At 43.5% G+C, this 14453-nt stretch overlaps 3 protein-coding genes across 5 annotated transcripts in view; 1 reads left to right on the top strand and 2 right to left on the bottom strand.

The window, feature by feature from the left end:
* Nucleotides 1-41: 41 nt before the first annotated feature.
* On the bottom strand, nucleotides 42-6294 carry mkrn1 (makorin, ring finger protein, 1). 2 transcript variants are annotated; one of them, XM_049761453.1, is made up of 8 exons: nucleotides 6137-6294; nucleotides 5542-5676; nucleotides 3355-3527; nucleotides 2672-2895; nucleotides 2384-2598; nucleotides 2048-2158; nucleotides 1585-1729; nucleotides 42-1244 (listed from the first exon to the last, which is right to left on the bottom strand). In XM_049761453.1, the coding sequence occupies exons 1-8, from the start codon at nucleotides 6208-6210 to the stop codon at nucleotides 1032-1034; spliced, it is 1290 nt and encodes a 429-aa protein (XP_049617410.1). In that variant the 5' UTR covers nucleotides 6211-6294; the 3' UTR covers nucleotides 42-1031. The 2 variants fall into 2 exon arrangements, with proteins under 2 accessions (XP_049617410.1, XP_049617411.1); XM_049761454.2 differs by lacking the exon at nucleotides 6137-6294 and adding an exon at nucleotides 5816-5977.
* Nucleotides 6295-6414: 120 nt separating this feature from the next.
* On the top strand, nucleotides 6415-10201 carry LOC125992420 (toll-like receptor 1). Its single transcript, XM_049761449.2, has 2 exons — nucleotides 6415-7458; nucleotides 7554-10201. The coding sequence occupies exons 1-2, from the start codon at nucleotides 7445-7447 to the stop codon at nucleotides 10003-10005; spliced, it is 2466 nt and encodes an 821-aa protein (XP_049617406.1). The 5' UTR covers nucleotides 6415-7444; the 3' UTR covers nucleotides 10006-10201.
* Nucleotides 10202-11735: 1534 nt separating this feature from the next.
* The window catches only part of tmem178bb (transmembrane protein 178Bb), a 38957-nt gene continuing 36239 nt past the window's right edge, over nucleotides 11736-14453 (bottom strand). For both annotated transcript variants that reach the window (XM_068649673.1, XM_049761457.2), the window contains one exon: nucleotides 11736-13928. In XM_068649673.1, the coding sequence (XP_068505774.1) occupies nucleotides 13678-13928 (251 nt within the window). In that variant the 3' untranslated portion in view covers nucleotides 11736-13677. The remainder of the gene's footprint in view (nucleotides 13929-14453) is intronic.

The raw sequence follows: 14453 nt of genomic DNA, 5'->3' as shown, positions 1-14453 counted from the left end.
TCCACATTCTATCCGAACAAAAACGAGACTCCCACAGCACGTATTGATAAACTTTTAATTTCAAGTTAAGATGGATGGCCGTGGAACATAGAAAACACACATTTCAGTATAAACATCTGCACTCCAACAGAGTTGGACAGGTTGAAACCAGTTTTCGTGAGGGGGTGGGGAGCGGAGAAACATTTCACGAGTACAGTTCAAACGTGTAGAATAAAAATACGGCCAATAAAGCCGACGTGTGGCCCCTATTCCCATCCCTCCCCATCCCATCCCCCCCAATGTACTTTGTAGCCTGGATTTTTTCCCAAACATTTAAAGTCAGTAGATAGTAGAATATTGCACTTCATGAAATGAAAGGGTCTGGTGGGGTTGGGGGATTTGAAAGTTCATATCGCTTGTGAGCTGCTCGGTGACTTAAGGTGCAAATGAATCGGGAAGGGCTTTTAAGCATTGTGATCGGACACGCCTATTGATCGTTGATGGAACAAAACAAAGTCATGGTGGGCCAGTAAAATACTGAATGCACCAGGAACGTGGCTATGATTAATAGTTAGCACAATATTTAAGCTATTAACAGCTTCAATAAAGGTGAAAGGACCTTCGAAAAGGGGTCAAATCTAACATAGCCGTCGCAATCGGAATACAAGTCCATCGAGTGGCAGACTATGTACAAACACGGGTAGGCGAACGTGCGAAACCAGCGGCCACAAATGAAACTTGAGATTCCGATAATTTCCGTTAGTTCATTTTTGCTTAGACAACGAGGGGCAAGTGACTTGTAATTTTTTTTAATAGCACAAATGCACTTTTTTTTTTTCTTTTTAGGTTCATTTATTAATGGCCTGCTTAAAGGCACTGCCACAATACAAGAAGTTTGGGAGAAAGGGGGCGGAGCTACAGTCCATCACTCGCACGAGACAGTTCATTCTAGGGTTAAATATATATATTTGTGTGTGTTTGTGTATATATATATATTTGGGAGTGGGCGATATGCGAGTATGTAGGGGAAGGCGGGGGATCGGGGTGTGCAGCTATAGGTAAATTTCGTAAAAATCATCCAATTCCTCGTGAAACAAGTCCCACTCGTCCTCGGAGTCGGTCACTTCGTCGTCGGTGCCGGCGGCGAGCAACATGAGGAGCATCTCGCTCAGCTCGAACGTGACCATCTCCTCGTCGTCGTTGTCGAACAAGTCGCTACTTTCTCGCTCGTCCAGGATGTCCCAGAGGCGCGTGTGTCGTGAACTCTGACGAAACAAAGGCGGATCAGTTATGTAATATATCGCATACAATTTTTCTTGCGCTTGCCGTTTTTAATCGGACTCTTTTGACAAAACAAAATATTCATATTTCAATATACCTTGCCTAAAGTAATTTGCTTTTATGCTTTTATGTCGGTATCGTCGCAAACCCAGAATCCTTTATATTTTATTTCGTCTGGGTCCCAAATAGCGAGTTCTCCACTGGAATTTTTATTTTTTTTTGTAAACCTGACCAGCAGATGGTGCTACAGGCTAGGTGAATTGTTCTCTACCGCTTATCCCTTTCCGCAGTACCGTTTTTGACCAATATGATAAGACGTTGTACCCGGTTTCTGCTGTTGGACCCGGTCTGCCGCCGCGGAGGCTGAGCCTCCTCCAGACGCCCGTCAGGAAAAGCGTGTTTGTAGAAGCAGTTGGAGCCGAAAGGACACGTTCCGCGGCCCTCGTCGAAGTATCGACACGGTTTACCCCTGGGGAGCACAATGAAGAGACGGAAGGATTCATATTTAAATCGCTTAAAGGGAGGGGGGGGATACTATGTTTTTTTTCTTTTTTGGTAGTATACAAATACACGATTCACAAAAGAGATCTTCCGCTTTGGCATTTCCCGTATTTAGATGAAAAACAAAAAATTATGCGATCCAGCCCTCGGAGTCGCCTTGACGGTGAGGAGCGGACGACGGAGCCCTCGATCCCACGCCCGGTCCTCGTTCCGATTTGGTTTAATATGCAGCCACGCTTGTCCTAATTTTTTTGATCTCCTGTAAAGAGAGTAGCTATCCACGTACCCCATGCCTTCCTTGTACGTTTGGATGAGTTTCTTCTTTTCCTCCTTATCCTCTACCCAGAATTCGCTTGGGATGACAAAGTTGGATGTGATTCGACATTCCGGGCAAGATCTGTAGAGGAAAGGAAGTTTGGGACACGAGAAACACAACGTAGAATAATTCAACCGTGACGTGAAATTATCATGTCAAACTTAATCGATTATCAAATTACAGAAATTATTTAGAATCCATGGAATATTTTTTTCCATCTAATTTAAAATGTATTAGTCTTTTCACATCTCCGTCCGCAAAGCTGAAATGCAACAGCTTGTCCTTCGCTGCCTGAGCATGACTCACTTGATGATTCTGCTCTCGAACTGCCGGGCGCTTCGCCACCTACGGATGCACTTTAGACAGTAGCAGTGGCTGCAGTTGGAGAGGATGCCGAAGCGGCGCTCGCTTGGGTTGGTTTTCTCAAACACCACCTCCATGCACACGCCGCACATCATGTCCTTGCTGCGTTGGATGGCGAACGAGATCTCCATGTCTTTCTCGTGGGCCTCGATGCACGCCTTCGAGAAGAGAAACAAAAAAAATGACGCACTGTCGGCCAGGCCCTAAGTTTCCCGGTTCATTATTTGTTACCTTGATGTGGTCCGAGCGCTGGTTGTTGTCGGTGGGGTGGAGCACCTGCAGGCCGCACATGTCGCAGACGTCGCCGTGGAGGTAGACGCAGTTGAGGCCGTAACGGCATTCGCCGACAGCAGCGTACGGGCACAGCTGCTTCCTCAGCTCTTTGTTGTCGCCCGCCGCGTCGCTGTCAAACTCCTCGATGAGGGGGACAGAGCTCCGCGTGTTGGCCGACTCGGCTGGAAGGGAAAACAAAACGCCCACTTAAAATTTTCATATAAATATTTTTTTTTACATGGCCAGTAACTACTTTTCACCGACACCCACGTCACTCACCGGACTTTAAAACTCATTCACTGCCATTGACAACTAAAGATTAATTTTAACAGAGCTGGAACGTGCATATTTTGTTGCTCAATGATGCAAAATCAATTTGTATTCAATTACTTAATTGAATCAAAATATTTAATAGCTGCCCTTGTTGAAATCGATTCTATCACTACAATACTCGGGAGACAGACTTAAACTGCCGGCTGGTCTCCACCATTTCATTGGTTGGCCCGACATACCATCTGTTGTTTTAAACGAGATAAACGCCGTTCCCAACATGACGAGAATAGCAACGGCATCTTATCAGCCAAGTCCTTGAATCGAAAGTCAAAAGGAGGTCAACGTCACACAATGAATCAATCGCTCACCACGTCCACAATATGGCTGCCCTGGTACAAACTCGGCCGCGTTGACCCAATCTTGTGCCCCTAGGCCGGGTGTCGGCCCACTGAGCTCCAAATCGGGCTGGCTGGCTCGGGAGGTGGAAGGCAACGGCTCAGGCGTCGACAGCTCGTCTTGTGATGGACTGAGATGTTCAAACCTAGTCAAGCAGATTGATGATGTTAGACACTGGAGGGCTTTTTCATACGTTGGAATTAAAGCGTGCAGAGTGATTGTCACTACATTCTACAGCCCCCCCCCCCCACCCCCACGAACGGACAGGCTTTTAACATTCTAAGCTTGGTAAACAGATGGACACAGAAAAAAATGAAAGTTTATAATCGCATTCAGCTTCCAAAAATGATCCAAGCCTGATATTAAATTGTAGCAACTTTCCATCTCTAATCACAACATTAAAAAGTAGCAAAGACAAAACATTTTCCCATCAATATTCATGCACAGGGTTTTTGGAAATTAAAAAAACGTTCCCAGACTCATTCCGTGTATGTCTGGCTCCGCAAATCTGTCCTTGCAGATAAAGCTTGAACAAAACACCTCTTTAGTTTCAGCTGCTCAGATTTGGATAACCTTGATAGATAAAACGGACATTGCCCATCACTGTTTTCAAAAACAAAGTAGCAACCGTTAACATAATTGTTGCTTTTTTTTTTTTTTTAAGCCTCACGGCCTTACTCCACAAAAGCTTCTCTATGGTTTAATGTTGATAGAATTGGGGGATGGGTTAGGGATTAGTGGGTGAACATGGAAAAGAATCCCAAACTGCAGATACCCGTTATACCGCACAAATATAATAACTTGCGGCAAAGCAATACAAATATTTATTTTGAAAAAAAATGGACAGCAGTGTTGCCCGACAGGTCGTTTTAGTGTACCGTCAAGCCACAACGTGACAGGGCTCCCTTTCCAGAAGCATATTTGTGCTGCTAATATTTACAAAACAATGTGCTATTACTCCAGAAAAAAAAAAAAACCTAACAGACTCGTCCTTGAACAATAATTGACTGTACGTTCGGGGCAACTTGTAAGAACAGGTAAGCGGAGATCCTGCATTTTTTGACTTCTGTCATTGCATAACACGCATTTTTATAAATAGAAACACTTGTTTGTCAACGGCTACAACAATTTTCTGTTCCGTACCATTTTTAATACACAAGAATTGAGTTCCTGGACTCCGACAATGACACCCCGTGTCAATGTCAACATGACTTAACATGCCATAGCAGCCAACACGTCGGGCAATTTGAAGAAGAAAAAAAAAAAAAGGGCCCCTGATCCACTCAGTGTTAACCAGTCTGTTCCCAGAAAGCCACTCCAGTGTGATATGAGGACGCGACGGTGGGGGCTGGGAAGGAGGAGGGGGGGTCTGCATAAATAAGGAGGCCACTGCAGATGAGTGAACCTGGGGAACCCAGCAACAGCAGAAAGAGAACGTTATGCAATTGCTATGCAGGATGCAGTGCACTCTGTCTGCCCCCCTTCAAAAAAATGGGGTTGGTGGGGGGGTTATTGAGTCTATCACAATGGGGAAACGAGACATAAGCAACCCCCATGTTGGCCGCCTTTTCTTAACCAATGGAATCCCCCCCCACATTGCAAGGATGGAGGAATGTGACTTAAATGCATCATAATCTTGAGGAGTGTCTTCAGAGGGAAGATTGGGGGGGGAGGATGGGGGGGAGGGGGGTCTTTTGCCAGAAGCTGCCTCTGTAACTATGGGGATGCTCCCCTTGGAGCTAGACACCGTCTGGGGCACACTCAAAAGCGAGAGCGTAATCTGCCTCTCAAAAGCAGACAGCCCGCATTTCAAGTCCACGCGTGTTATCGAGCGACGATACGTACGATCTTTTTCGAACAAAAAAGGGAAAGTCGTGGAATTAACACAAAGCCAAACAGTTTCTTGACGCTTGAAGGCCACTCTCCAATTTAAACTTCAAAGCATATTATTATATCATATGCAGGAAGACAGCTGCACTGAGGGATTCCACTGCCATGGACTGGACATGTTGAAGGTGTCAAGTGTCCTTGAAACTCCTCGCCAGCACTGTCACTTTCGGGGAGTGGGGGGGTGTAGTCGCCTCGGATCGACTGACGGCAGAACCCGACTCACCCCGGGGCTTTGATGTTTTTCCATTATATAACAGCCAAGCACTCACCTGCACCGGTCCCCAAATGCACAGTTTCCTTTCTGGTAGAACTTGCAAAGCATGGCGCCGGCCGGCTTGCTGTTGGTCAGATCGTGCGAATATCGGCAGTTGTCGCCTTCTTTGCATAAGCCGTGCAAAAAATACCTGCAAATAGAAAGTGCCATTAATAGTTCATCACCAGTCGTTCTGCCACTATGCATTTACTCCAATCCAACCATTATTCAAGGTGACAAACCACCACTTGCTTTTTTTGCGTCGATTAAACAAAAATGATCGCACTTACAAATCGGTAGTTCTTTACATATGCATCAGTTCAACTCTAAACAAGGCCGTTATTCGTGACGTCACCGCGTCTCGGGGCTTTGTGTCGTCAGAGCCGTGTCTTTAAAACGACGTCGTCGCCAGGAGGACCAAGACAAATCGAACAAAAACAGCCGTTGTCAAGCTCAGCTAACGCGTAGCAAGGCAACAACAGCAGCGCGCTCGCGTCGTTAAACCGCCTTTGACAACCGGTCGGCACTCGGCGGAATGCTACGATTTTCAGGCGGAAAGTCCCGCAATGGCTCCCTCGTCGATATTCAAAGAGTAGTACTTCAGATCTTACCTGCAGGTTACGTGTTTGGTCCAACCTCCTGGTATCGCTGGGGCCGCTGTGGACGATGCAGCTGCTTCCGCCATTGCTGTTTATGTTTAAGCTGCCGGATGTTCCGGACAGCGCCGCTTCTCGTTCGGCCTTCTTCGGCAATCTTCGGCTCGTGTCGGAGTTTGCCGAAAGGCGAAAGTCTCGCGCCGCGTGTCGGACAGTTTAAGTCATTGCAACAATGAAAGAAATGAAAAGAAATATTCTAAAATTATACTTTTATGTCATCATAATACACAACAAATATTTTCATAATGAAAACAACACAACTGTGATTTTTTTTGTCTGTTTATAGTTGATTGAGGAATGACAAGTTTGCTCAAATTAAACCATTTCAAACAAATAAAGCATACATATTATTTAACACATTGATTCGGTTTTAAAATGTCTTCTGACTTGCTGTTGATCATACATTAACACCTTTGTTGTAAAATTATACAAATAACTTCAACAACAATAGAAACGGTTAGGGAGGATATAGATGGCGTGCAAAAAACAAAAGAAAATCCTCTTTTATGCTTCTGTGAATTGCCTCATATACAAATCAAATGTCACTTCTCTTTTTAACAGCTTACTGTCTTTCAAATTTGAGAATTCTGGAAATACCTATGTGGCTTTCCACTTTCATCTTGGTTCCGTTTTAAGTCAACAGTGACCAAATTGAACAGCCGCAAATATGACATTGTGGTCGTATCAGTTTGAGAAAATTTTCAGTATGTCAAATACTGACAATAAAAAAAGTTTTAGTACACTATCAGAGTGCCCATAACTTCGCTGTTCCTTAGTTACATTTGTGTTTTTGTGTCCATGTGGTTTTTGTTTAGCTTCTCTTCCTCAGCATGACCAAAACATTCCCAAAATGAAACTTATTGAATCCAACCACTCCAAAACTTTAATATTACGACATTGTGACATGACAAAAACATGTAGCCATCTTAGCCATGTCAGTTTGTGCAAGCAAAAGTGTTAACAGCGCTGTTAGCACTGATGCTAAAGCTAAAGAGGGGTACCCACATATGGATTTTAAACCTCTTTATTGAATGTGACAAGGGCAAATGCTATGCTAACCTACGCTAGGCCGACCGTCCCAGCGTTATCCATAATTACAAAACCCTTCATTAGCGCTGTTGCGAGTGAAACAAAAAAGCAGAAATAAAAAAAAAGCCATGATAATAAACGAAAGAGGAAGAAAGAATGTGGTGAAGTGCCAGCACGGACAGGGATTGTAACACATCGACTTGACTCGTTGACGGTTACCGTTCTCCCGAAGCTATGTCGTCCCAAGGGTAAGACGATTTCATTCTTTCAGGCATCTTTTCCTGATATTTTGCGGCTGATACAAAAAAATAAAACCCTCGAAAAATGATTTGTGGTTTTTCAGGATTGTGGTTGTGGTGCTGTTGGTTACTTCCCTGGTCTGCGTAGCAGCAGGGACAGATGACGACCCGTTCAAAACATGCGTTACTTCGAGAAAAAGAGTGGCGGACCTCTCCTATAAAAATCTGACATCCTTCCCTCCATTTCTACCCAACACTACGGAATACTTGAACATTTCTCACAACCCTCTCCAAAGCATCACCACCGAGTCTTTCCCTCAACTGCCTCTGCTGTGTTTCCTGCAGGCAACTTTTTGCCGCCTCCGGAATATTTCTCCCGGTGTGTTTCAACGCATTCCTGCGCTCCAAATTCTCAATATATCCTTCAATGAATTCAAAGTCATTCCCGCCATTTTACTACCCCGCCTGACATTTTTGGATTTGACGGAGAATCTCTACGAAAGCTATCAACTGCCGGAGTGTTTCCAGAACCTAACAAATCTGCAAGAGCTGTTTTTAGGAAGCAAATCTGCTGTGTCAGTGCATTTAAATGACTTCAAACCTGTGACTAACATCTCCTTGCAACATTTGGTTTTGGGTGCCGGAGTACCCTGGCAAGTGTACGAATCAGGCGCCCTCGCGACGTTATCTCTGAAGAAATTATCCCTTCACGTTAACTTCTGCAAACACTTCAATATAGTCAACAACCTTCTGGTGGATTTGAATACATCACGGGTGAGCGCCTTGAGATTCGTCACCGCGTTTTCCGACGACTGCAACGTCACCAGCGACCCCTTCCTGAACCTGCGAGCCATGCCGTACGTACGGAACGTCAGCGTGGAAAACACTTGGATCAACTGCTCGTTTCTGGAGATCTTCATAAAGACCCTTTTGCTGTCTTCTATCGAGAAATTCTCTTTTGTCAACTTGACGTACAGTGAAGATAAACCTGATGGGTTCCAGTTTCACTTTCACCCCGTCAATCATACCATTACTCTCCGTGCTATTATTTTTGATACGGTGACACATTATCAATACAGATATCCCGTATTTAACATGAGCTTTGAGGATGCGTTAAATTTGAAATACGTCAGGTTTTCCGGAAGCGGTATGAACATTTTACCCTGTAAAATCATCTCCAACCTGCCTGTACTGGAGACTCTGGACCTGTCCGACAACCTCCTGTCAGATTTCGGCTTCTGGTGGCCTTCGTGTTCTTACACTTCGGTCTTCCCGAGCCTCAAGCATCTGTTGATGAGCAAAAACCGGTTTGCCAGTTTGTCCTTTATCTCGAGACAGACGCACCAAATGAAACAGCTGGAGTCCCTGGATTTGAGTTTCAACTCCATCGACTTGGACGCAAGTTGCGACTGGCCCGCTCACTTGATTGAAATCAATCTCGGAAATAACAATCTGGGCAATAGTGTTTTCGAGAACTTGTCACCAAATTTTGAGCGGATTTACCTGTCCAAAACGGCAATCACCGCCATCACGCAAGAAGTCCTGTCTAAGTTTCCAAAGCTGACACACCTCCAGCTCAGTTCCAACAGCATTCAAGTCCTCCCGGACGAACTCTACTCCCCAAATCTCATCAGTCTCTACATAGACCAGAACGCAATCACAACTCTTTCCCAGCAAGTCTTAGAGGGTCTTCCCAAACTTCAGATCCTCAAAGCTGGCAACAATCCCTTCATATGCTCTTGTGACCTACACTGGTTCCTCACAAAATTAAACAAATCCTGCCTCTTGGACTGGCCTTTGGATTACCTATGCAGCACGCCGGTAAAGTCGAAAGGACTTCCTCTTTCCGAGTACAAAACCACCGCGATTGCCTGCGAAACGTGGCTCCAAATGATAGTTGCTTTCTCCGTCTTGTTCTTTGTAGCAACAACTTTGGGCCTGCTTTTCTATAAACTCGATGGGGTTTGGTACACGAAAATGTTATGGGTGTGGATTCGGGTGAAGAGAAGAGGCAAGAAACAATCGCACTTGCTGAAAAAGGTGTCATTCGCATACCACGCCTTCATCTCCTACAGTCACCGGGATGGAGATTTTGTGAACGGTGACCTGGTACCGTCCTTGGAGAATGCCGGGTTTTCGTTGTGCATTCACGAACGTGATTTCGTACCGGGTGATTGGATCATCGACAACATCATCAACTGCGTCGAGTACAGCTACAAAACACTCTTCGTCCTCTCGAAACATTTCGTCCAGAGCGAATGGTGTAACTACGAGCTCTTCTTTGCCCAACACCGAGCCATCAACATCCAAGAGGATTCTTTGGTTTTCATCTTGTTAGAACCCATTCCCACAGATTGTCTGCCTAAAAAGTTCTTGAGACTGAGAAGTTTGCTCCGGCAGCAGACGTATCTCGAGTGGCCTAAGGATGAGAGGAAGCAGCAAGTGTTTTGGGCGAGTCTTAAATCCATGCTGCAGATGGCAGACAAATCTGTAATTATGAAACATGTTGCTCAGGATATTGCTGATACAGCAACATTACTCACTAACGAGTCCTAACATGGGTTCGTTTAATAAATAACCACCGTTGTGTAAAAATATTAACGTCTGCTCACAATGTTTTGATGAGACTTGTTTTTAATTTTGCAAAATAAATCCACTGTACAATTGATGATTTGTAAATGATTGTTAACCTTGTCCAATGACTAAATCTTTTTTTAATTCCATTAAAATCTTTATTAAATGTTGTCACTGAGATGATTTTATTGGACATTTTTACTGATCTAAACAAAGTCTCTCTCTCTCGCTCTCTCGTTCTCTCTCTCTCCCGCTCTCTCGTCTATTGACCACATGGTGGCAGCAAATATTCACTCTAGCTTTCCTCCAAAAGATTCATGGCAATTCCGTCGGGTTGTAATTTAGGGAACTATGCCAATAAATACAACAACAAACTGTATATTGGAAAAAAAATCATCCAGAATTCAGCAGAATTACTTTCAACCCAAAAGAATTTCTAAGATCCAACTTAGCTCAGACCATTCTAAGACTTGTATACCATTAATATCAATGAGGAGCGGTTGGAATGCAATTTATAGTTCTGCATTTTCTCTCCGACTCAGCACAACTTGCTGCTAATTTAATCTAGCTCAGTCTAGCGGCCACTCCATCTTGATACGAGCCCCCACTCACCCTTCCCAGGCAGTCCACCTCCATCTTATCATCCAGAGAACGTGACAATGATCCCCCGGGGGTGACGTGGAGAAATGAACAAAAAGATAATATTTTTTGTGATAGGAATCCGATAGATGATGTAATAATCCTAAAGTTCTGGTCATGTTTAATTTGCCACTTCAGAAGCTCGCTTATATTCCAAGCGGCAATCTAGCGGGGCCGGGCTCTCTGATTCCAATCATGACATTTCAAAACAGTCCTCGCAATTTTTCCTTCGGCCTTTTATAGGGAACCGACGACCGTGGAGATTAGTGAGTCAACCAGCAATCATGCTGTCAATTGGTATTTATTATTCATAGAGCCATGGTAACAGGAAAAGCTGCGATCCTCGTGAGGCCCGGCTTCTCGCCGGAACCTCATTAGGCCCGGCGCATAATGATTACAGCTAGACAACCGATTAATTTGTTGGTGTGGGTCTTCGAGTCGGTCTCGCCATTGGTCAACAACCATTGTATTTTTTATTTATTAAAACTGAATCCGAGCTGAAACTCTTTCCAAACTGTGTCTTGCGTAACACCAGAAGCATATGTGAGGATAATGCAGCGCTTGCAAAAATTTAATTTTAGCAGTTCGGAATCGGATATTGTTCAATCGTATTCTTCATATGTAGTCGGAGGTTGGAAGGAAGTGTGGGATGACTTCCTCCGCGATGTCTTGAAACTTGTGGGTGTAGCATAACGGCTTGATTTCACTTCTCCCGCTCCAAATATAAAGAATTCAATCATATCAATACCAAAATAAAGTTTCGTTTGTGTGCTCACTGACGTAGCTGTTTTTGAGCCAAATGGCCGAACAAGCTCACAGGAGATTCATATTTCCTGTTCTGTTACTTCCTGCGAATGCATTTGAAAGGACGGTCCCCAAATGGTTTCGGCGTGAGCCAATTAACTTGTCGAGATCTTACAGCGGAGGCTGCAGACGGCGTCAGGAGAGAGAATTAAGTTCCTCCTCCTGTGGCCCCGGCATGCTATGCTTGCTAATGACTTTGAATCAAATCAGGATATGAAATTACATTTGGCAGATTGAGCTTTCACCAAAATGGATGACAGACGACAGTATTAGTAAACACACCGATGAGATTTATTCTGTTGTGATTTTACATTCCACAGTTGAACATTTTCTCTCTTTTTTTTTTTTTTTCTTTTTGCCCAAATCTTATTTTTATGTTCACTCAACAGACACGTTACTGATGTTAAAGATTGATAGATCATGTTTGATTCAGTCCAGAATGGGAGTTGCAGTATCACTGTCCAAAAAAAAAATAATAAATAATAATAATTCAGGGCCTTCTATTGTGTAACAAACTGACTATGTGCTTCTCAAAAATTACTCAATTTGAAATGTGTGTGTGTGAAGATTTTATCTTTGGCAAGGTCTGCATTTGACCAGTTTTGATTTACGTACGATTTGCCTGCACAGGTGACATAAATGTAAATACGATGCATTCGTAAGGCCCTTAAATTTGTGCTTTATTTTATTTTTTCTTGTACCATTATTTATGTATGTATTTTTTTTTTTTTTATCTATTGACTGCCATCCCCTTTTCACCGTCGATGAAAATTTGAAACGGCCTGAGCCCTTGATGTCCGACTCGGGGTTAAAGTAATTTCATGCTCAGTTGCCTCAGGCGCAGATCCAAGAAATCACGCCCCCCCCATCCCACATGAAAGTTGAGAATATTCCAACATAGCGATTTATAAGAAATTCCAGCTAAACTGAACAATATTGACTTGTTTTAATCAGTGTGGCCAAATATGATCAATATTGACAATAAGGAAGTTCACGTCTTGGGTAATGCGGTAATTTTTTCACCGTTTTTTTCGTGGCAAACTAATCAGGGTTGCTTTTGTCGGTAAAATGTTTACGACTGATTGTAATGACGTTGAAAGCGAACAGCAAGAAAACAGACCGAAATTTTTGCCCTTTTAAAACGTGCTAAATGATGCTAACCACTAAACGGGGCTTTGTGAAAATGTGACTTTTGTCTGATGAAGTTGAAAGGGCAATGTGCGTTGTTTTTTTTTGTTAACAGTCTCAAAAATACTTCAAAAATGGACAGGCACACTTTTTGTACAATGTCCTTGTGTATTATACGAAATAATTTCACCCAAATGCTAATGTTAAAATGCTAACCGCGTACGCGTGGTTCCAAATATTTTCGAGGGCCTTTGTGTTTTTTTGCTTTTTTTTGTGCTTTTGATAATCCCGCTTTTCCCACCAGGTCTTAAAATTAAATTTTCCCACCATTCCACTCAACATTTTAGTCGTGGCGTGAATCAGTTAAACAGGATACTGCATCTCTCCATCATCCAAACACCATTTTGTCTTGATGATCATTTTGACACCACTCCCTCCCCAATCACACACACACAAACACACTTCATACGTACATCTACTTCTAATGACTAGAATGGGAACAAAACTCACATTTTCTCAGTTTGTTCACGGCTTTGTTAAAAAGGAAATCGATGTAAAAAATGGTAGCTATCGTCGTATGCACCTAAAGGGGGATGATGGAATGACACGTCCTGGTTGTCACCTGGCATATTCTGTACAGTATGATACAACGGCGTAGGTCCATAAATCCCAAGGTAACTTCGGCAGTTTGAGTACCACTCGTTTGTTTATTCCATCAGGTCCCAAAAGATCCCAAAAGGCCAAACCCAGAAGAAACGTCCAAGTCATCGCTTTGTTTAAATTTTGGGGAATTGGATTCCCTCCATAGTCACAGTTCAGGGAACTTCTTCTTCAAGTCCTTTTCAGACGCGGTAGCAGCTCCACAACAATTAAACACGCACAACTTGGTATTTCGTGATAATATTTCTGTCATTTTTTTTTTCATCTTGATTTTTTTTTTTCAATATGGCAGATTTTCAAACACCCATTTTTTTAAACACAGAAATAAAAAAAACCAAAACAAACAGTAACCAGGAGAGAGCGGCGATCAGTCGATGGATGGACAAATGGTTATTTTTTTCTGCGTCGAGGGGGGGGAAGCATTTAGCACACGGTGCCGTTCTCCTGTCGGGATTTAGGGCAGGTGGATCTCGGTATGGGCTGCACGGAGGGCGCCAGCGTGCAGAAGAATCCGGCGATGAGGGTGAGGCCCAGACCTCCCCACGCGCAGAACATGGACCAGCCGTAGCCGTGGCCGATGTCGTCGGGCAGGCCGTACAGGTAGCGCGGGTAGCGCGAGAGCTCAAAGTTGATACCGGCGACGCAGGTGCACAGGGAGATGATGCAGAAGGTACCTGCCAAAAATAAAAAAACAAATGGGGCATGATGTGAACAGCCAAGCCTGCCACTAGCAAACCTGACTCATACTGTGCCAAGTTACCAACCGTGCAGCTCTTTAAAAAAAAAAAAAAAAAAATCCCCAAGGCTACAAACAGAAAAATCGAAGAATGCAAAGGTCGCTTTGAAACCTTTTAACAAAATGAGAATTTGTTTATATATATTACAGTTAATTTGAAAAAAATGTTCCATCATAAAATGTGATACGGCAAATAGATTTTCAAAATACTGGGGTGGCCAGGCCCTGTATCCAATTAGAATAGAGCCGCCCCTGGACTAAGCATCAGCCATCTTTATAATCAGAACCTGAAATTTAAAATTGCATAAAATTAATGGTAAATTCCTATTTCTCTACTTCCTGATTGTAAAACAGCCACAAGAGGGCGGCCATTGCAAATACCGATACCCAGAAATAAGGCTGGTCAACATCGGTATTCACTCATCCCTATTTAAATCGTATCTAGAAAAACTCTAAAATGTGA

Source organism: Syngnathus scovelli, chromosome 22, assembly GCF_024217435.2.
Source record: "Syngnathus scovelli strain Florida chromosome 22, RoL_Ssco_1.2, whole genome shotgun sequence".
Lineage (NCBI taxonomy): Eukaryota > Metazoa > Chordata > Actinopteri > Syngnathiformes > Syngnathidae > Syngnathus > Syngnathus scovelli.
This window is presented reverse-complemented; position numbering and strand designations above follow the sequence as displayed.